This window comes from Monodon monoceros, unplaced genomic scaffold (assembly GCF_005190385.1).
Source record: "Monodon monoceros isolate NGI ecotype Baffin Bay Population unplaced genomic scaffold, NGI_Narwhal_1 Super_Scaffold_13, whole genome shotgun sequence".
Taxonomy (NCBI): Eukaryota; Metazoa; Chordata; class Mammalia; order Artiodactyla; family Monodontidae; genus Monodon; species Monodon monoceros.
In genome coordinates this window covers 9,977,778-9,998,488 of record NW_021703769.1, presented here as the reverse complement: position 1 = coordinate 9,998,488, position 20,711 = coordinate 9,977,778, and the positions used below count along the sequence as shown (strand labels likewise).

General features: G+C 48.3%; 1 protein-coding gene across 2 annotated transcripts in view; it reads right to left on the bottom strand.

Annotated features, from left to right (window-relative positions):
• Positions 1-20,711, bottom strand: part of ATP9A (ATPase phospholipid transporting 9A (putative)) — a 128,403-nt gene that overhangs the window by 93,880 nt on the left and 13,812 nt on the right. Inside the window, exons 1-3 of one of the 2 annotated variants that reach the window (XM_029220133.1) lie at positions 18,766-18,809; positions 8,800-8,944; positions 5,454-5,567 (exon numbers count right to left, since the gene is read on the bottom strand). In XM_029220133.1, the coding sequence (XP_029075966.1) occupies positions 5,454-5,492 (39 nt within the window). In that variant the 5' untranslated portion in view covers positions 5,493-5,567; positions 8,800-8,944; positions 18,766-18,809. Of the gene's footprint in view, positions 1-5,453; positions 5,568-8,799; positions 8,945-18,765; positions 18,810-20,711 lie in introns of those variants that run through there. The other variant, XM_029220132.1, reaches the window with a different exon arrangement.

Genomic DNA, 20,711 nt, shown 5'->3' with positions numbered 1-20,711 from the left:
AGAAATCTAGGTTATGTGGTCTTCGTACAATTTTATGGATTATTTCAGCAGTCACCTGAGGAATTTCTCCCTCTAACATATTACTATCAAGAAAAAAGTTACCAAAACCTAAAACGTAATCCACACAATGAACAATGGCACTAGTACCAGAATTTTTTAATTAAAATGAGAACATTTCCCGAGAATGCTCTATGTGTCAGGAGCTATTTGAAGCATTTTACTTGCTGTACTTCACTGAACCTCCCAACAAGCCAAGGGAGTAGACATGATCGCCCCTATTTTATAGGTGAGGAAACTGAGGCTCAGAAAAGCTTGTTCCAATTACACAGCTTCTCAGAGAAGTTGCAGCAAGGGCTCAACCATCTGGCCACCCCGCCCGCATTTTGAACCACTGAGTTCACGGCTGGGTTTGAAATGAGAGGACTCTCAGGGTGGTTGGAGACATTTCAAAATGTACTTTAGCCAAGAACGGGAAATTGATTCTCTACATAAAAATCTAGGGGATTTAGGGGAAGTCAGCTACAGTCTCCTAGAAACAGATGCTACCTAATTTGTCTGACCCCAAACTCCCTTCTCGGCAGCCCCTGGAAAGAGAGGAAGAACTTGTACAAGACAAGCATCTCCTCCTGTCTCTGAACCATCACAGAAAACTTCGGCTATAAAAGGGGTCACAAGCTAGTGAGAAACCTCAGGACTGGGACGTCCCTGGTGGCGCAGTGGTTAAGACTCTGCGCTCTCGATGCAGGGGGCCCAGTTTCAATCCCCGGTCGGGGAACTAGATCCCACACGTGTGCCACACTAAGAGTTCACATTCCACAACCAAGGATCCCATGTGCTGCAACTTAGAGGCTGGCAAGCTGCAACTAAGGAGACTGCCTGCCACAACTAAGACCCAGCACAACTAAATAAATAAATAAATAACCTCAGGACTGCCAGAGGCTGCTAGTAACCCACCTGTCTTCTCTCTACAGCCAGAGTCCCAGGGAAACCAGGTGATTCAGCTGCTTACGTTGAAAGTCAGGCCTTCTGGCTTCTCCCGGAAATTCTGAGCGTCATTTCAGAGAGGAGACATGGGCTAGGACTGGGGTCGGGCCCTCTTTTAGAAGGGTGGCAGCCCTCCAGGTCATCCCGACCCCCACGGTTCACCTCATTGCATTTCCTGAGACCCTGGAGTCAGCATCACCGGTGCTAATGTACAGAATACATACTAGGAACAGAAAAGGGTATAGTACCTAACAACAAGTTGCGTTCCACATTTTGATTCGCGGTCACCAGCCCCAAGAACCAATGTGGTCTCCCCCTGCGGAGGGAGCAACTCTATTCTGAATGGTTTCAAACACCCTGAGTGCACGTCTGATCTATGTAGTTTCCTATACCTTTCCAACTTCCGTAGAGGCACACGGAGGTGACTTAAGACAGAGACCTCTGCACATAAAGATAAAAAACACTTAAAAGAATAAAAGGCGGGCTTCCCTCGTGGCGCAGTGCTTGGGAGCCCGCGTGCCGATGCAGGGGACACGGGTCTGTGCCCCGGTCTGGGAGGATCCCACATGCCGCGGAGCGGCTGGGCCCGTGAGCCATGGCCGCTGAGCCTGCACGTCCGGAGCCTGTGCTCCGCAGCGGGAGAGGCCGCCGCGGCAGTAAGAGGCCCGCGTACCGCCAAAAAAAAAAAAAAAAAAAAGAATAAAAGGCAACCCCCAGCTCCAAAGATAAACACTAACTTCGGTGAAGAACCTTCCAGACCTCCATGTATTTACATGTACAAGTGTGCAAAAATACTTCTTGTGGGGGAGAGGGTCATAAAAATGGGAGTATGCTGTCCATGTTATCCTGAAACTTACTTTTTTCATGCAAAGAAAAAGATGAGTCACACCGTGTCGTGTCGACATCACTGGAGTGACTTCGTCATTCCTGACTCCAGGGCAGCATCCCATAGTTTTGCTGGACCAGCGTTCAGGTAACCACCGATGGACATCTGTTTGCTTCCAGTGTCTGAGTAACATACGCTATGCTGCAAAGAATACCCTCGTACACACACCCCACACACACCCCAAAGCCTTTTCTGATATTCCAAAGCCCAGTCCTTAGAAAAAGAAAATGAGTGTCCGTCTCTGTGGGGCTTCACATCCTCTCCACACCGTAGCATGATCTCAAGCAAGCTCCTTATTCTCCTTTGCCCCATGTTCTTGTTTCTCGAGTGAAGCATCTTTTTTCTCTACCAGTCTGTTTTGCCTCCAGTCCATGGGAATCTCCAATAACCACTGTGGAAGAATTCGACAGAGCTGATCTCATTTCCAACCCCACTATTTCTCCTGCATAATTCCGTCTTCTCTGAGTCATACACATGACTCTTGGTTAACAGAATGAAAAATTTATGCCAAAGATGGCCAAAGTTCCCTCCCCAACACACATGCCAACGCCAACGTGAACAAGGTTGTAGGGGTGCTAGTAGGTGTGCACCCCAAAAATCATTCGGACGATGGGTTTCTATGACAGGCTGGGCAGATGAATACCTCGAGGGGAAGAGCACAGACCAGATATCATGCTTGAGATGGTAAAGGCAGGGAGAGGGGGAGACACACAGCTGCCTTCTCGAACACCTTGGGATCCAATTGCATTTACCTAATACATACTTTACTATAATGTAAGTTAAAGTGTATGTAAAACAGGCACGTGTAAGAAGAGACTGAAAGGAAACAGACCAGAAACATAGATGGGGCATCTCAGGAGGTGGCTGCACAGGTAGGGATTTTTGCTGTGCTGCTTCTCCTTCAAATTTTTCTCCAAAAATAATGAGTCCCGGGCGACTTCCCTGGTGGTCCAGTGGTTAAGAATCCGCCCTTCCAATGCAGGGGACATGGTTTCAATCTCTGGTTGGGGAACTAAGATCCCACATGCCGCGGGGCAACTAAGCCCTCGTGCTGCAACTACTGAGGCCGTGCACTCTGCGGCCTGCGCCACAACCAGAGGGAAGCCCACACGCCGCAACTAGAGAAGCCCGCATGCCGCAATGAAGATCCCGCACGCTGCAAATAAGACCCAATGCAGCCAAATAAATAAATATTAAAAAAAAAAAAAAAGAATGAGTCCCTTTGTAGAGTCCCTTCGTAGTTGATAAAGGAAAAGAAAAATGAACAGAGGGCGTTTTGCAGGCAATAAAGCAGCAAGATCTGGGGTCTGGGGAGAACCCAACAGACAAGATTTGAGAGGTGGGATCTGGTCATCCCACACTCCCAGTCGAGGGTTCCTGAGCCCAGAAGGCACGAATATGAGGTACCAAGGAAACCCGTACAGCCTCAAGCAGAGCAGAGACTGCAAACCGGCAGCCTGCGGACAGACCACAAGAGAAGGAAGGGGTGTGCTCACTCCACACAGTGCTTTAACAATTTGTAAATAAGTTAGCAACGTTTGAAAATCAAGGGAAAGAGATGCTGGAAATTAGAAAAAAATGATTCAGCACTGTGTATATCTTGTAACCTTTTTTCTAAAAAGGAGCGTTGGGGAGCAGGGAAAAGACAAGATTTTTAAATTTAATGTTGTATGTCAATTATACTTCAATTTTCAAAAATTATGGTAAACGGCAGAAGCCAGTCCAGAAAAAACTTATTCATTGTTTGTAAACTTTGGAAGAAGGAAAAAGAAATGAATGACAGTGTTTTGGGGGTGGAACTGGATAAAAGGGAGATTTTTCATGAGGTACCTTTTCACACGTTTCCTGAGTCGTGTGACTGTATTACCTTTCAAATAACTATACTTTTAAAACGTAATCAGTAAAACACAGGGTGATAGATGATACTTTATACACATTGCAGACTAACTTTTCTTAAATAACTGACTTACAGTTTGACTTTATATAGGTATGTAGCAAACTGCTGTGGAACTAAAAAACTAAATAAAATTCGGGTCCTTCCGGTAAAACTCTGAAGTTTCTACCTCTTGGGCAACTCTGGGTCCATGTTTACAGCTGATGGAACAAAGCAGCATCTTCTGCTTTGAGATGGGACACGAGCACCCCCGCCCCCCGGCTTCTACCAGCCTGGCCTCTGAGTTAGTGACACTCACTGTGTAAAAGCACACACCCTGATGCAGACGGAAATGTCTGTTATCCCAACATCCTACCTCGCCCACAAATGACTCAGAGCAGAAAAGAACGATTCCCGCATCCCAAAAGCACCTCCACCGCCTGTGTGGAAGAAATAAACCCCCCTCCTCTTCCCAGGGCTGGAACTGCTGACACGACCTGTTTGATTAACGTACCACCAACGGCGTGTGGACCCCGCTCCCTGGGCCCCTGGCATCCACTTCCTCTGCTCCCTAAGTGCCTGTGCACCAAATCCTTACCGTCCAAAAGAACGTGTGTTTTTGTTTCCTTAAGGAGGAAACACCTTTTCTACTTTAACAATCTTCTCCCAATGAAAAATTTAACAAGATTTGTGAACAGAGAATCCGAGTGTTCCTTCCGAGCCCTGCGTAATGAAAATTAATATTTCATCATGTCTCTGGAGGAAAGGAAATGTCAGTTTCACCCTCTCTGTGCCCCAGACGCGCTGGGCTTCTTTCTGTTCTTCCAATACTCTAAGCGTGTGCTGAATGCAGGGCCTTTGCACTGCTGCTCCCTGAACCTGGGATCCTCCCACCCTCCTACTTTTCTTCCCATCACCTCCTCAAGAGGCCTTTCCCGGCCACCCTGGCTAAGACCGCCCCTCCACATCTCCCACCTTCATCCGCTCAACAAATACTAACTGTGCCTGGGATGCCCCATTTGCCCTACGACCTTCTACTACCTTCACAGCAGTTTCACAACTTGAAACAATTACGCTCAACTGTTTTACTGTCTGTCCCCGCTGAAAGTCAACTCCGCGAGGGCAGGAATTTTTCTACGTTTCAGTCACTGCTACTGCTGCATCTCCAGCGCCCAGCACCGTGGCTGGCACACAGCAGGTGCTCAATAGCCATTTCCAAAAAGGCAGGAAGAAAGAAAAGGCGGCACAAGAAGGATGGAGGGGCGTCGGGTCTGTCACCCTCCATACACACTGAAGCACAGAATCTGTTCCCCTGTCAACCCTGCACGCTGAAAGAGTCTACATAATAAACAGAAAACGATTCAAAGAGCACAATGCACAGAGTCGGAGGCTTTGCCTTGCTCATGACCGCTGTGTACTAGAGCCTAGAACCGAGTGATTCACGATAGGCATGGAAAAAATATTTGCTGAAACAAGGAAAGGCTGAGCAGCTGACAGACAGAAGGAATGAGTAGCACAGGCATCACTACGGTTGACCCCGGTAGTGGGAGAAACGGTGCCTCACCATGAAAACCTCAGGGGTTCCCAACGTGTTGGCCTGAGGGTGTCCTCTCCCTTGAAAGGCCGAGTCCCATTCCAGGTGCCTGGAGGACAAAGAACCTGTGCTGCCCAACCTCTGATGTTACTGAACGGACGACCCGACTGACTCACCAGGGGAACCCAGTAGGTGTACAGTGCTCCCAGTCGCATTTCGGGGACGAACTGGGAGCAGGCGAGAAGCAGGAAGTAGAGGTTGAAGAAGTATTTGAACTGGTTAAACAGCACCTGGAATGGAGAGAGAGGAGAGAGAAGACACTTCAGGTTGGTCTGATGCAGCTGGGCGGGCTTGGAGGGGGATGAGTGACATTTCAAAACACCCCCCCCCAGAAGAACAAAACTCACATGGTACCTACATATATGGTTTACACACCTCTACACGTTGTATAGGAAAATACACCTGGGTGGCGAAAACATAATTTGTCAAAGTAAAGAAGCAAATGATACACGTGGGAATTATAAACACTAGATTCAAGACAGTGGGGACCTCCGGGCAGGGAGGGTATGCTGGAGGCTTCGGCTATAGTTGTGAGATTTTATTTCTTAAACTTTTTTTTTTTTTTAATTTATGGCTGAGTTGGGTCTTCGTTGCTGTGCACGGGCTTTCTCTAGTTGCAGTGCACGGGCTTTCTCTAGTTGCAGTGCATGGGCTTCTCACTGCCGTGGGTTCTCTTGTTGCGAAGCACGGGCTCTAGAGCGCAGGCTCAGTAGTTGTGGTACACCAGGCTTAGTTGCTCCGCGGCATGTGGGATCTTCCTGGACCAGGGATCGAACCCGTATCCCCTTCACTGGCAGGCGGATTCTTAACCACTGCGCCACCAGGAAAGTCGGAAACTTTTTTTTTTCCTATTTTTTGGCCACGTGGAGCAGCACGTGGGATCTCAGCTCCCCAACCAGGGATTGAACCCACGATTGATCCCTGAGGTGGAAGTGCAACGTCTTAACCAGTGGACCGCCAGGGAAGTCCCTTCTTAAACTATTTTGTAAGTACAGGAAAGGCCACTCAAAATGTTGTTGAAGAGGTTTTAGTGGGAAATGCTTATGCTGTAAGGCTGAATCAAACGAGTGAGATAAGTGGATATCTCCATGGTATCATCTCAACGTCATACAATATCTACAGCAGAATTTCATCCCATGTGGCAGGAGGGTTCTGGCAGAGTTTCAACTGCCCCCACGTGCCCTGGAAGTGACACTGATCCCCCTGACTCGTTTTGGGCAATGAACAGAAATCACGTGTCCCTTCGGAGCACCGTCCGGCCCCTCGCTCTTGCCCTGCCATGGAGACGTGGGTGCCCACGTATTCCAGATAATGTAGCTGTGAGATGGAGGAGAATGGCCTGATCTGCCTCAGAATTTCCATGAATGAGAAATAAACTTTCACTTGACTTAAGATACTGAGCTCGTGACTTCCCTGGTGGCGCAGTGGTTAAGAATCTGCCTACCAATGCAGCAGACACGGGTTTGAGCCCTGGTCTGGGAAGATCCCACATGCCGCGGAGCAACTAAGCCCATGTGCCACAACTACTGAGCCCACGTACCACAACTACTGAAGCCCACGCACCTAGAGCCCGTACTCCGCAAAGAGAGAAGTCACCGCAATGAGAAGCCCACACACCACAACGAAGAACAGCCCCTACTCGCCACAACTAGAGAAAGCCTGCGTGCAGCAATGAAGACCCAACGCAGCCAAAAATTAATTAATTAATTTTAAAAAAAGATACTGAGCTTTAGGGGGCTGGGGGAGGGGAGTAAGCCAGGCAGCAATAAATGTACTCAAAACCACCCTTAAAGGGCTTCCCTGGTGGCACAGTGGTTGGGAGTCTGCCTGCCGATGCAGGGGACACGGGTTCGTGCCCCGGTCCGGGAAGATCCCACATGCCGCGGAGCGGCTGGGCCCGTGAGCCATGGCCGCTGAGCCTGCGCGTCCGGAGCCTGTGCTCTGCAACGGGAGAGGCCACAGCAATGAGAGGCCCGCGTACCGCAAAAAAAAAAAAATCACCCTTAAAAAAACATTCAGGTTGACCTTAAGCTACAGTGTAAGGTATCTGCATTTCCATGTTCTCCCTCAATAAATCAAACAGTGATTTTTTTTTCTTCCAGCTTTGGAACTGATTGCTGCTGCTGCTTCTGAAGTCAGTCAGTGTATTCTGGAGGCCACACTAGATAAAAACAGATGTTTAACTTAAAGGTGTTTTACGGGCAAGGTTTTCAGAGTACTTGTCCATGAATTTAACAAACAAAAGGGATGAATGCAGAGTAAAATACTACGCAAAACATTAGCAAACAGGCTTCCCTGGTGGTGCAGTGGTTGAGAGTCCGCCTGCCAATGCAGGGGACACGGGTTCGAGCCCTGGTCCGGGAAGATCCCACATGTCGCAGAGCAACTAAGCCCGTGTGCCACAACTACTGAGCCTGCGCCCTAGAGCCTGCACTCTAGAGCCTGTGAGCCACAACTACTGAAGCCCGCGCGCCTAGAGCCTGTGTGCTCTGCAATGAGAAGCCACTACAGTGAGGAGCCCGTGCACCGCAAGGAAGACTCGCCCCTGGTCGCCGCAACTAGAGAAAGCCCATATGCAGCAACAAAGACCCAACGCAGCCAAAAATAAATTAAAAAAAAAAAAAAATGTTCGCAAACATGTTAATAGAAAGTCTCTCTGGATGATAGTGTTAAAATTTACCTTTAAAAAAAAGTTCTCAAAATAAATAAATAAATAAATAAAAATTTAAAAAAGTTCTCTACACTTTTATCTCCCAACTTTCCTGTTCCAAATATGTATTTCATGATAATGAGGGGTGGGGGGGAATGTAAGCGCTGATTTTTTTTTTTTAATAAATTTATTTATTTATTTATTTTCGGCTGCGTTTGTTGCTGTGCGCAGGCTTTCTCTACTTGTGGTGAGCGGGGGCTACTCTTCGTTGCGGTGTGCGGGCTTCTCATTGTGGTGGCTTCTCTTGTTGCGGAGCACGGGCTCTAGGTGCGCGGGCTTCAGTAGTTGTGGCTCACAGGCTCTAGCACGCAGGCTCAGTAGCTGCGGCACACGGGCTTAGTTGCTCCGCGGCATGTGGGATCTTCCCGGACCAGGGCTCGAACCCATGTCCCCTGCATTGGCAGGTGGACTCTCAACCACTGCGCCTCCAGGGAAGTCCCCTCCTGATTTTCTTTTTTTTTGGAACAAAGCTACGTCCTCAAAATATCTTTTTCACTCTTAGGCCCAACACACCAAATAAATGTGAAGTTATTCTAACCAATCAAGTGGAGTCTCACAGCCTTGCAGACAGAAGGCAGCCCCCTTCCAGGTGCTCAGGACCAGGGAAGATGAATGGCCAGTGGCTGAGGTGACATGGAAAAGACGGGGTGTTCACAAAATCTGCCACAGGGACTTCAGTCTGCTAAGACTGGTACCACTGCATACATCTGGTGTAGGAAGAAGAAAACGATGTTGCCCCTGCCCGTACATACCCCAGGCAAAAAGGTGAAGAAGTTGTACTTCTGATTGTTGATGACATTTCGAGGGTATCTCTGGTCCCTCTTCTCGGGGTGCCCCAACCAGACCGTGCGGGGCCTGGGCTCCCCTGCACCACAGCATCTCAGCCACTCGCAGCACCTGTGGGAAAGACACGCCCACACCGTCAAGGCCACGCCCACACCCATCCACTCTTCCCAGAATGTCTTTCTCTAAAGCATCTTCACTGAGTCAGAACCACAGCCCCATCTGAGGCTTCATCCTTCAATGAGAGGGGAAAACAAAGCTGAGGCATCTAAGAAGCTGTGGTCCAAATCAAAGATGCTTTGTCCCCAAGCCCAAATTATTTCAAAAAGTAGGATTCGTTTTTAAAATAAGATTTAAGTTAAAAAAGTAAATACAGAGCAACAAGTACTGTTATCACTTTGACATTCTGCAGGTGAGAGAGGAAAGCTCAGGACAGCTGAATAAAGCACCCGAGTTTACCAAGATGTGAGAAACAGCTGAGTCTGGCCTTGAACCAGGTCCATCTTATTCTGAAACCCAGTGTCTTCGCGCCCCACATGCTATCAAGGGTGCTGGTCACACCAAGATTACTATACAAAAAGAGAAGGGACAGAATCTCCTTCCACACTCGGCTCCACGTTTTAGCAACATGCTGGAGGAACACGCCAGCAAGATGATGACTCGGCGCCCCGCATAACCTGAAGACAGGCCAGCGTACCAGCTGTAGGCAAACTGACTCCCAGGGCCGCCCCCAGAGGGCAGCTCACCAGGCACGCCTGCCCTCAGGTCGCCTGTGTGAAGCCAGGGACACCTGCCCGGCTCTGGCAAAACTCAGCTGCTCTGAGACACACATGCCCACCCTCACTCGTGCCAAAAAAAGGCAGCCCATCCTTCAGGAGCGGCTGTAAACAGGCATTTTGAGAATTACGAGCATTCGTTAAGGGTCTTTCATGGAAAGACCCCAGGCTGAACTGTTCACCTCCCCACCCACCCCCACAGGCTGGGAGGAAGGAACCCCAGCCCTACCAGCCCCTTGAGATGCTGCCAGCTGAAGGCAACCCATCCAGACGTGGCCATGATGACTTACATAGTCACTTGTCACCTGCGGACCCACCGTCTCCCCCTCCTCCTACGGGCCAGGCAGGCCCTGCCCAGGGACTGGGGTGCAGAGCTGAGCACACACAGTCCCTGGGCATCGGGACTCTAAAGATTAGCAAGCCAGCAAGTTGTTGCCTGCTCAGATGCTCAAAATTTCCATGATGAAACACGATGCTCTTTCTTAAATATAGCATCCTGGTTCCCGTAAACTAGTGCTAGGGTTGGGGTGGGGAGGATGGTGGTAGCTCTCATGAGGATGGGTGTCACTTCTAATAACTCATTCGTGTTGGCGAGAGACACATACAGAAACCTTGAGGTGTCCAGCCCCATTCCTGCTCTTGGGTGTGTGTCACCCAAGCCGGCCATCCGTGGACGCAAAGCACTGAATGAGGGAGGGAGGGAGGATGCATTTGACGGAAGCACACCCTTCAACCTGCAGATACCTACCCATGGTCACTGACTTTTCTGTGAACCAGCCAGTCTCTCCCCATCCTATAATAATCCTGTAATGACGACTCCCAGAGCTGAGTGTTTCTAATGAAAGCTGAAGAATGAATTTAAGAGAATGACATACTGTCAGGCTGTTTATGAGTTTTGTCTGTTTTGTCCTAGCAGAAGGTTGCTCACAGCAAGCTACCAAGTTAAACGCTCCGTGACTTAACCGGCAGGCGTGCATGTGCGCAGGGGGCAGGTCATTCAGGGCAGCCCGCACGTGGTAGCAAAGCCTGGAACCGTACCTAACCGGTCATCAGAGGGCGGCTGGTCAAATAAGCAGGGAACGTCCATACGATGGCATGCTCAACAGTCTTTGAAGAGGGAGATAGAGCTGTATGCGCTGAATAGCCCCATTTGCAAGATACGCTAAATCAGGAAGGAGCTGCAAGGTGTGTCCAGGATGCCATTCCTTGCATGAAAGCAAGAGGATACCGTGCAGACTATGCCTGCCAATGCAGAAAACCTCCACGACAGCTGACGCCACCGGTTTCCTTTGGGAAGGAGGGAGTAGGGGCGCCTTCTCCTACTTACTCTTCCATCACATTGTACATCTATTACCTATGGGACTAAATGTGCATTTTTTTTTTTTAGCTAAATCCATAATAGTAAGCATTTATTAAGTGCTCATCTGGTCCAACTATGATTCCAGTTCCTGTGGGGACCTAACTTTGGAACGGGATCCTTTCCTTCTACTTCCTCACAATCTCATTGCAACAAAGGGTAGTAAGCATTTGGCACAGGGTAGAATAAGGACTTTGTGTCACCTGAGCCCAGGGTAACTAGCCCCAAGCTGATCTCATTTAATCACCTTGATTGTCACCTTGTTTATTCACTTTCTACCTGCACTGGATATAAGCTGCACACTTTCAATGACTTTTAGGTCAACAGTATTAACTGAGAATCTAAGAAGAAGAAGAAGAAGACAAGGGATCATTGCTCCCTTTGTGTCACACGTTCGTTCACCTAGAATGTCCTGTGCACTCACGGGACGCAGGTCCTCACCCAGGGCATTCAACAGTGAGCAGGACAGACGAGGTCCTCCTCCCACAGGGAGCAAGAGAGACAGTAAACAGCTCTCTAAAATAAGATAAGGCACGGGATAAGAGGAGGGGGGAAGGTGTGTGGCTCCGGGACACTGGGTGGTCAGGAAGGCTGGGGTGACAGGTGAGCTGAGTGACAAGAAGAAACATCCATGCAACCAGGCAAGGAAGTGCCATCTAGGCAGATCAGAACCGCAAGGGCAAAGATCCAGAGGTAGGAAGCAGCCTGACACACATCTGCAGGGAAAGAAGACTAGTGTGGCTGGAATGCAACGAACACAGGGGAGAGGGTAAAAGATGAGGTCGGAGGAGGAGGAGGGGGCAGACAACACAGGGCCTTGTCACCAGGGCAAGGAGTCTGGATTTTACTCCATCCACAGTGGGGATCACTGAAGGGTTACAAGCACAGGGTGGCATGATCTGATTTAATTTTTTTTTTTTTTTTTTTGGCCACGTCTCACGGTTTGCAGGATCTTAGTTCCCCAATCAGGGATCAAACCCATGCCCCTGCAGTGGAAGCACAGAGACCTAACCACTGGACGGCCAGGGAATTCCCGAGTTACATTTTTTTAAAGGTCCTTCTGGCTTCTGAGCAGAGAAGACGCTGCCGTGGGCAAAAGGAGAAACAGGTAACAGGTGTGAGGCTTCTTTGGGGGATGCTGAAGTGTTCTAACATTGTGGTGATGTCTGCACAACTCAGTGAATATACTAAAAATTGCTGAATTATATACTTTAAAGAGGCGAACTGCAGGGCATGTGAACTGTATCTTAATCAAGCTGTACATTAACCAAAAAAATTGGAAACAGAAGGATCATTTAGAAAGCTGTTGCCGTCATCCAGGCAAGCAAAGACTAGGGTGGTGGCAGTGAGGGGTGATGAGAAAAATAGATTCTCAAAATGTCACGGATGTAGAAGTGTAGTCTCTTTAAAAAATAATGTCTTACTTAACGTTCACAACCATCCTACATAGTATGTACTAGCATCATCCCCATTTTCATGATGGATAAACTGAGGCCCAGAGAGGACTCAGTTACCTGCTCAAGATCTACTGCTACACCAGCTCCATCTACTACCGAGTGGTAGAAGCCGACTTTAAGCCCAGGTCTGTCTGATCCAGATCCTGAGCTAAGAGCCTGAGAGTACCCTGCACAGCCATTGACAGCCCCATCAGCACAATTATTTCACAGCTCTATTTTTTTTTTCTAGTCTCTCTTCATTACATAAAATTGGAAAGATCCTTAGGGGCCATAGAGAGTGAGGGCTCTCAGGCTGCTCAAGCCGGAGCTCTTCTGTGTGCACATCAGCTGCCCTGCCCCCCACACTCATTCATTAATCTTCATATCAATGCGTTGGCTCCCAGCTCCCCAGTCACCCTTCAATGCCCGCTCTGGGATGTGGACAGACTCCTTTCTGCCTCTCCTTTACAGTCAGTGAAATGCTAAGCCTTCTCAGTAGAGGGCGCTGGAGGGACACCACTGGAGGAAAAAGCTCACCTGTGGTTTCCAGGCTGTGGCACAGTGGGCGGGTCAGCAGTGCGCTGAGTGAGGCCATCGAATGGTGCCCTGGCCAGCCATGCGCCCAGCACATGCTGTCCCTCGAGGCTTTCGAGCCCCACTGTGGCCCAGGGGTCACCTTACCAGGGCCCTCTCAACATGGACATCCCAGGCCCCAGGCCTCCTCCACACCAGTGCCCTGATTCCCTCACCCTCAGGTTTGTCTCCCAAGGTCCCCCTGTCACTGTGGCCCTTAGTGTCCCACCAGGGACACTGTGAGCTCAGGTGCCCTCACTCCCATTGTACACCCAATGTGTCAACCACCAGCTGTGCCTGCCACCCCATCGGTACCCCTGGGATTGCTTTCTTGCTTGCCCCACCTGCAGACCAGCTCTGGTCCTGCCATCCAGTGGCCTGAACTACACTGTCTCCAACCAGGTCTGCACCCCAGCCTTAGGGAGGGGCCCCCATCCAAGTGTGTCCTACCTCAGATTCAGTCCCCTAGCCTAGGCTACCATACAGTTTTCTTCTATAGCCTACAGTTATAATTTAGTAAGTCCATTTCCCTCCATCTTTCCACCTGATTGAGCCGAGGCCAACCCCACCTCTGAGCTCCAGGCATGACAAGCCCAGGATCCAGGCTTGGCCAAGCAGAGCCCTCAGCATGGTGCTGGGCTCAGAGAAAGGGCCAGTGAGAGGCCTGGCTGGGATTTTTGCTAAAAATTCCAAAAAGACAATGCTCTTCACCCTGGGGTTGTTAAGGTGGCAGAAAACAAGCCTGGAGTCGCAGGAAGCCACCTTGCTCCTGTTTAGGGAGAGTCTGCCTGAAAATGGAGTCACAAGGAGGGTGCAGGGACCACAGGAGGCTCCTGCCCACCTCGGGGGCGAGAGTAGGTCTGTCGGTTCCCTGGGCTTCTCAAGTCTTAGGCACCAGTACATTGGTTTTTGTTTTATTTTACTTTGCTAAAGCCAATGTTAAGTGGGTGCAGTTAACCACCGCCCCAAATCTCCTGTCTGATAGTCCCGTCTGCCACGTGGCTGGGCCGTACTTAATAAGATGCTTTCCTGTTGGTTTGTGTGTCTTCGCGTCTAAGCTTTTAAAGCCTGCAGTCTATCATCCTGACGTCTGCACACTGATCTCTTTAGAGCTGTGATGTCCAACCTGGTAGCTTTACATTTAAGTTACTTAAATAAAAGAGTTAAATTCCTCATTCTCCGCAGCCACATTCTGAGCGCTCCGCGGCCACAGGTGGTCCGTGGCTATGGACTGGACGGCGCGGATGCAGAACATTCCAGCATGGCAGAGGTTCTACTAGACGGTGCTGCTTCAGAGCAGCTCTTTCAAGGCATCTCCTCCCTCCTCGCTCTTGAACAAACCTCAATGCCACAGGAACATCAGCAAGTGGACCCCACAACTGAAGGCAATTTGCCCAAAGAGTTTCCCAAACTTCAGCCCTTTTCACACACACGGGATTTCTACCATATCCAACTAATTCTACTTTCTAACTTCATAAGTTTGCCTCAATTTGCATACCTTAAATCAGCGATTCTCAACAGGGAGAAGGGGGTTAGTTACTGGTATCTAGTAGGTAGAGGAGGCCAAGATTCTGCTAAACATCCTACAAAGCCCGGGACAGCCCCCGCCACAAAGAATGATGCAGCCTCAAATGCCAGTTGTGTCCTGGTTGAGAACTCCTGACCTGGATTTTATTTATCGGTACATAAATGTGTCTTAAAAGGTAACCACTATCATAAATGCAAAACCACTATCACTTGCCATACATAGAAGGTAAACATCAAAATCAACACAATGAGAAGCAAACGTTACTAAATTCCAGATACAGCGGCTCCCAGCCCCCAGCCTGCTGCCTGCTGGCCAGTTTCTTCTGCTATTCAAAAGCGGGCCCTGACAGGGTTAAAAATACTGAAGGAAAACTGAAAAAGGAAGCCTCTCGCTATACACCTCAATGTGATTTAGTTCCTGTCCGTGAATTACTTAGGATCACTGTAGCACCTGGAGCCGTCATCCGCTATTTGGGGAACTACTGTCCTGCAGTAGAAGCCTTGGGCTTGGTGGCAAATTTACAAGTGACGAAGTCCTCCCCCAGCCCCCAGGTCAGTTAAAGCAGAAGAGGCGGCAGCCAGGCTCCCCCGACATCTGGATTTATACCCACGACTCTTTTTTCTTCTGTCAGCTGCCGCCACACACCCGTCTGTCCAGGGGTGGACGTCAGCACCCCGGAGGTCCAAGAGGGGGAGCTGCCTGGAGCTGTGGGGTGGCAGCTGTCACCCTGCTGTCGCTTCTCAACACCAAACTGAGCTGTCACTTTCCCAAATTAACTCCTATCCCACTTTCTAGACAGGCTGGGGAGATGGGCTACAAGATAGAACCCCTGAGTGCGAGAAATTAATGTAGAGGCTGAAAAAGAAGTAACAAGCAAGAGTCTCAGTTTCAGAACAGCAGGACCACGTGGGCTAGAGGAATAAACACCAGCTTTTAAACCAGATGGGCCTGTGCGCAAATCCCAGCCCCGTTCCACACCAGCTGTGAGCCCTTGGACAATTCATCTTCTGTGATCCCCACTTTCCCTATCTGTAAGTTGACAGTAAGACCCGCCTTGCTGAATTACTACGAAGACCAAGGATTTTATATATAAAGGGTGTAAGACAATGCCTAGCACATAGCAGGCATTCAATTAAAAGTAGATCTTATTTCTCTTACGTTATTTTTCCAGATTGAAAAAAGAAAACATGAAAATTCTCTCACCTGAATAGCAACGGCTATTCAACTAGGCTAAGATGTAAGGCTAGAAATAATCTCGTCTACGCTGCTTCCAGCTTACACAATTTAAACAAAAGGAAACCAAAGTGGAGTTCCTTACGACTTGACTCTAAAACAAAGGTTTTGATAGCCAACAGCCTGCCAACCAGATGTGCAGTGTTTTCACACAATCTGGCCAAATGCAAGGAAAACAAATATTAGAGAGGGACACGCCAAGGGAACAATGTTTCTGGACAATGTAACTACTGCAACAAGGAGCTGGCGTCCGAAGAAATGATCATCTCTGCCCTGGTGCCACTCAGCAGGCACTCAGTAAATATTTGCTGAATTGCCTGCATGACGTAGCTACCTTCCCTGAAGCCGGAGTCCAGGAAGCTAGAGTCTCAGTGTTGACGCCGGAAAGATCCAGGAAGAATGTAAAGGAAAATTAAAAGCAACACGGAGAACTCACAGATACAGAGAACAAACTAGAGGGTGCCAGTGAGGAGGGGCGAGACAGGGGAAGGGGATTAAGAGGTGCCAACTACTATGTATAAAATAAGTAAGCTACAAGGATATATTATTGTACAGCACAGGGAATACAGCCAATATTATATAATAACTACAGATGGAGTACAACCTTTAAAAGTTGTGAATCACTCACTAGGTTGTACATTTGAAACTTGTATCATAGGGTACATCAAGTATACCCCAATTTTAAAAAAAGCAATACAGAGAAAATAGTCTGCAGCAGTAGCTCTCAACGGAGGTAGGGGTGAATTTGCCCCTGGGGACACTTGGCAACGTCTAGAGAGATGTTTGGCTGTCGTGACTGCAGGTCCAGGGAAGGGAAGGGCTACTGGCATCTAGTGGGTAGAAGCCAAGGATGCTGCTAAACATCCTACAGTGGACAAGACAGCCCCACACAGAAGATTATCTGGCCCCAAATGCCAACCGTCCCAAGTCTGAGAATGCTGCTCTAGAGCGGGACTGTCCCCGACATTTCTGTGCAGAGGGAGATGTTCTCTAGCTGCACCATCGAACACACCAGCCATTAGCCACACATGGCTGCTGAGCGCTGGAAACATACATTTTAAATTTTAGTTCATTAATTTAATGAATGAAAACAGCCACATGCGGCTAGTGGCTACCACACTGGACAGCAGGTCTAGAAGGACGTAACCCAAACTGTTAAGCACAGATGCCTGGGGGGCAGGTGGGGGGGACTGGAAGGAATGGAAGGGAAGGTATGAAGGGAAACTTCTGCTCTTTGTTCTAGAAACAGGGAAGTGGATAGATTTTTTTTTTTTTTTTTTTAAACCGGGAGAATATAAAATCTAGGATCTGAAAGAATGCAAAGAAGGAAGTAGTTCACTGAAGTCTGAAGTATCTCTGGCCACAGGAATGCTACTGTCTGGAGAAGAAACAAGACTATAGCTGTCCCCCTTATCCACAGGAGATACGGTCCAAGACCCCCCCAGGGGATGCGTGAAACTGAGGATAGCACGGAGTTTTTCCTATACACAAATACCTGTGATAAAGTTTCATTTATGAATTAGGCACAGTAAGAGATTAATAACAATAACCAATAAAACATAACAATTATAACAATATACTGTAATAAAAGTTATGTGAACGTGGTCTCTCTCAAAATACCTTATGTACAAATTTAATGCCCTTTTCATCTTAACTAAAGTACTTATCACACACTGTGGCCATAAGTTTTGCAGTTTGAGGTGCACGAAAACTAGCACGAATTTCTTTTTCCCTCTTCATAATTTCACTGATAGAAGATTCATTCTTGCTGTGGATCTTAGCAACCTCAGCGTACGACTTCTTTTCTCTCCTTTAAGTCGAGAACTTTCACCTTTTCACTTAAAAGAAGCACTTCACAGCTTCCCTTTGACATGTCCGAATTGCCAACATCACTATTTGGGGCCATTATTAAGTAAAATAAGGGTTGTTTGAACACAAGCACTGTGATACTGGGGCAGCTGATCTGATAACGGAGACCCATCTAAGTGACTACCGGCAGGATACGCGGGACACAGGGATGATGAGTCATGTCCAGGGCAGGACTAAGGAAGACACAAGATTTCATCATGCTACTCGGAACAGCGGACAATGTAAAACTTATGAATTGTTTACTTCTGGAATTTTCCATTTCATATTTTCGGGTTCATTACGGGTAACTGAAACCATAGAAAGCGAAAGCTCAGATAAGGTGGGACTACTGTTTACCAATGAAAAAAGCCAAGTCAATGTAGCAACTTCTTCAACCGTAAAGCTCAGATCCTCTGACCTAGCAAGTCTGCCTAGAAGGACACAAATATTGGTACTGGTGACCAACGGGAAATGCACTAGGAGGCCAACAGCAGCAATACAGAGAGAGAGCAAAACCCTGGAAATGACCAAATGCCCATTACGGCAAGACCCCTGTACAATGGACTGTAGTCTGGAAAGAATAAGGGAGAGACACACACACTGGCAGGACAAGATCCAAGTGATAAAACGGAAGGAAAAAAGCAAGCAAAAGATAAGCAATTTACTGTGCTATATTTTAATAAAAATAATATATGTTGATATATGCATGGGAAAAAATACTAGGAAACAAATACACACACACACACACACACAAACTGTTAACTCTGGTTCTCTGGGGTAGGGGGCAGTCACGGATGATGCAATCTGTCGCCTCTCCCTATTTCTCGTGCCTTAAGTCTTCCCCTATTGGTCTCTTTCTGCTCAGAGCACATGACACCTCTCACGTTGCATCCAACCCCACGATTCAATAATTATGAACTCAAATTCACCCCTGTTACCTTTTCATCCCAGGTCCTCACAGTCAAGCCACCGATTGCAGCCAAGGCAGGTGAGCTCCAGAACTCTGCACTTTTAGCTCGTCCCTGGCTGTTTCATTTTTCTCCAACTCCCAACCCCTGTGCAAGACTCATCCACAACAGACTTGCTCAGGCAAGCCCATCACCCAACTTCTACTTATCCGTCAAAACCCAACTCTGTTATTCCCGAAGAGAAGACGAAGCAGCTCTGTTCTCCCTTAGACTTACCCGTTTCTCTCTAGACCAGGACTGGCAAACTCAAATCTACAGAAGCCCAGCAAGTAACAGAAAACAATAAATGAACAAAAATAAACACAGGATCCAGTGGGGTGGGGCACACTGAGGAGACCAGACCTCATGGGAAGGAAGTAGCTGCCCCCAGATCCTACCAGGATACAATTCTACATAAGCCCAGCCCAGCAGACCATCCAATTCTTCAAGACAAAGACAAAACATAAGACTGTGAGATGCAAACACTCAGTTTTTAAATGTTGGCAACTGATTCAATTTTAAAGTACTAGGCAAAACTAAAACCACACTGAGAGATAATTTTTTTACTTAGCACGATGACGAAGATCAAAGAGCCTAACAACACCTTCACTGCTGGGAGGGGCCTAAATCAGTGTTACCTTGAGGGAGGGAAACCTGGCGACAGCTATCAAAATTACAAATGGACATTCATTTTGACCCAACCATTCCCCTTTGAGATATTCCATATGCTCCAAAATGGGTATAAAGACCATTCACCATAACATCTAGTAACAGCAAACTAGAAATAACCTAAACCTCATCTGTAGTAAACTGCTTAAAGTACATCTATTCGATGGAACCCTATTAAGCCACTTTAAAGAAAACATTTAAAGGAATAAAGAAGCTTTTTATGTCCTGATACGGAACAAGCCCAGGGTGTACTGTTAGGTGAAAAAAATAGGTTGTAGTGTGTAAGGTGTACTAACAACTGAATAAAAAAGGGAAACATCCATGCATGTTTGTCTAGATAGGTATAAAATACTTGTACTTTTTTTGGGAGATGGTTAAAGTTTCTCCAGAGCCACACTGAAGAAACTGATGAGTGGTTGCCTGGGGAGGGGCACAGGGTAGGTGAACGGAGCGGGTGGGAGGGAGACTGAGTGTGCAATGTACACACTTCTGTACCTTTTAACACTGAACTGGGACTTCCCTGGTGGCACAGCAGTTAAGAATCTGCCTGTCAATGCAGGGGACACGGGTTCGAGCCGTAGTCCAGGAAGATCCCACATGCCGCGGAGCAACCAAACCCGTGCGCCACAACTACTGAAGCCCGCACGCCTACGGTCCGTGCTCCGCAACAAGAGAAGCCACCGCAATGAGAAGCCCATGCACCGCAACGAAGAGTAGCCCCCGTTCGCCGCAACTAGAGAAAGCCCACGCGCAGCAACAAAGACCCGAACAAATAAATTTATAAGAAAAAAACCAATACTGAACTATGTGACACTGTGATTAAACTTTTTAAATTTAAAACCAAAACCAAAAAAAAACCAAAAAACCCACACTGCTGCCCAAACAGCACACAGCTCTCAGTCTGCAGCCTTAAATCTCAGCCACAAGCTTGTGGGTCAGAGACCAGATACTGCTCGCCTCCCACCCCAGGCCTGGCATACAGCAGGTGCTCGGTCGCTCTGCGTGGATCCCTTCACATGCCCCAGGCACCCAGCGTGCAGGGACCCTACTCACACGTGGACACTTTCACTAGGCCATCTGCTCACGGGTTCTAGAAGAGGTCTGGTGTGGCAGCATCCAGCAGCAGCCCACAGAATGCCAGAGAACTGAACAGAACTGAATGATTACATGGAAGGCAATTCCCCAGATACCAGGACAATAAGCAAGAACAGCTATAAAGCGCTCAGCGTGTGCCGGCTGTCCATGTGAATTACTTCCCTTGATCCTGACCCCCATTCCGTGGGCGCTCTCATCGCCCCCCTTCCACACTGAGAGTCCTGCAGCTGGTGGGGGGCAGAGTCAGCTGTGGGTCCAGCAGGTGGACCCGAGAGCCATCGCTCTTAACCGGCGCCTGAAGACCTCACACTACAGCAGACTCCAAGAGCCACCTCTGAATTGTTCAGACGACCACCTAGGGAGGAACCCAATGACAGAGACACAGCAGGACACACGGAGGGTCCCCAGTGCCACCGCCC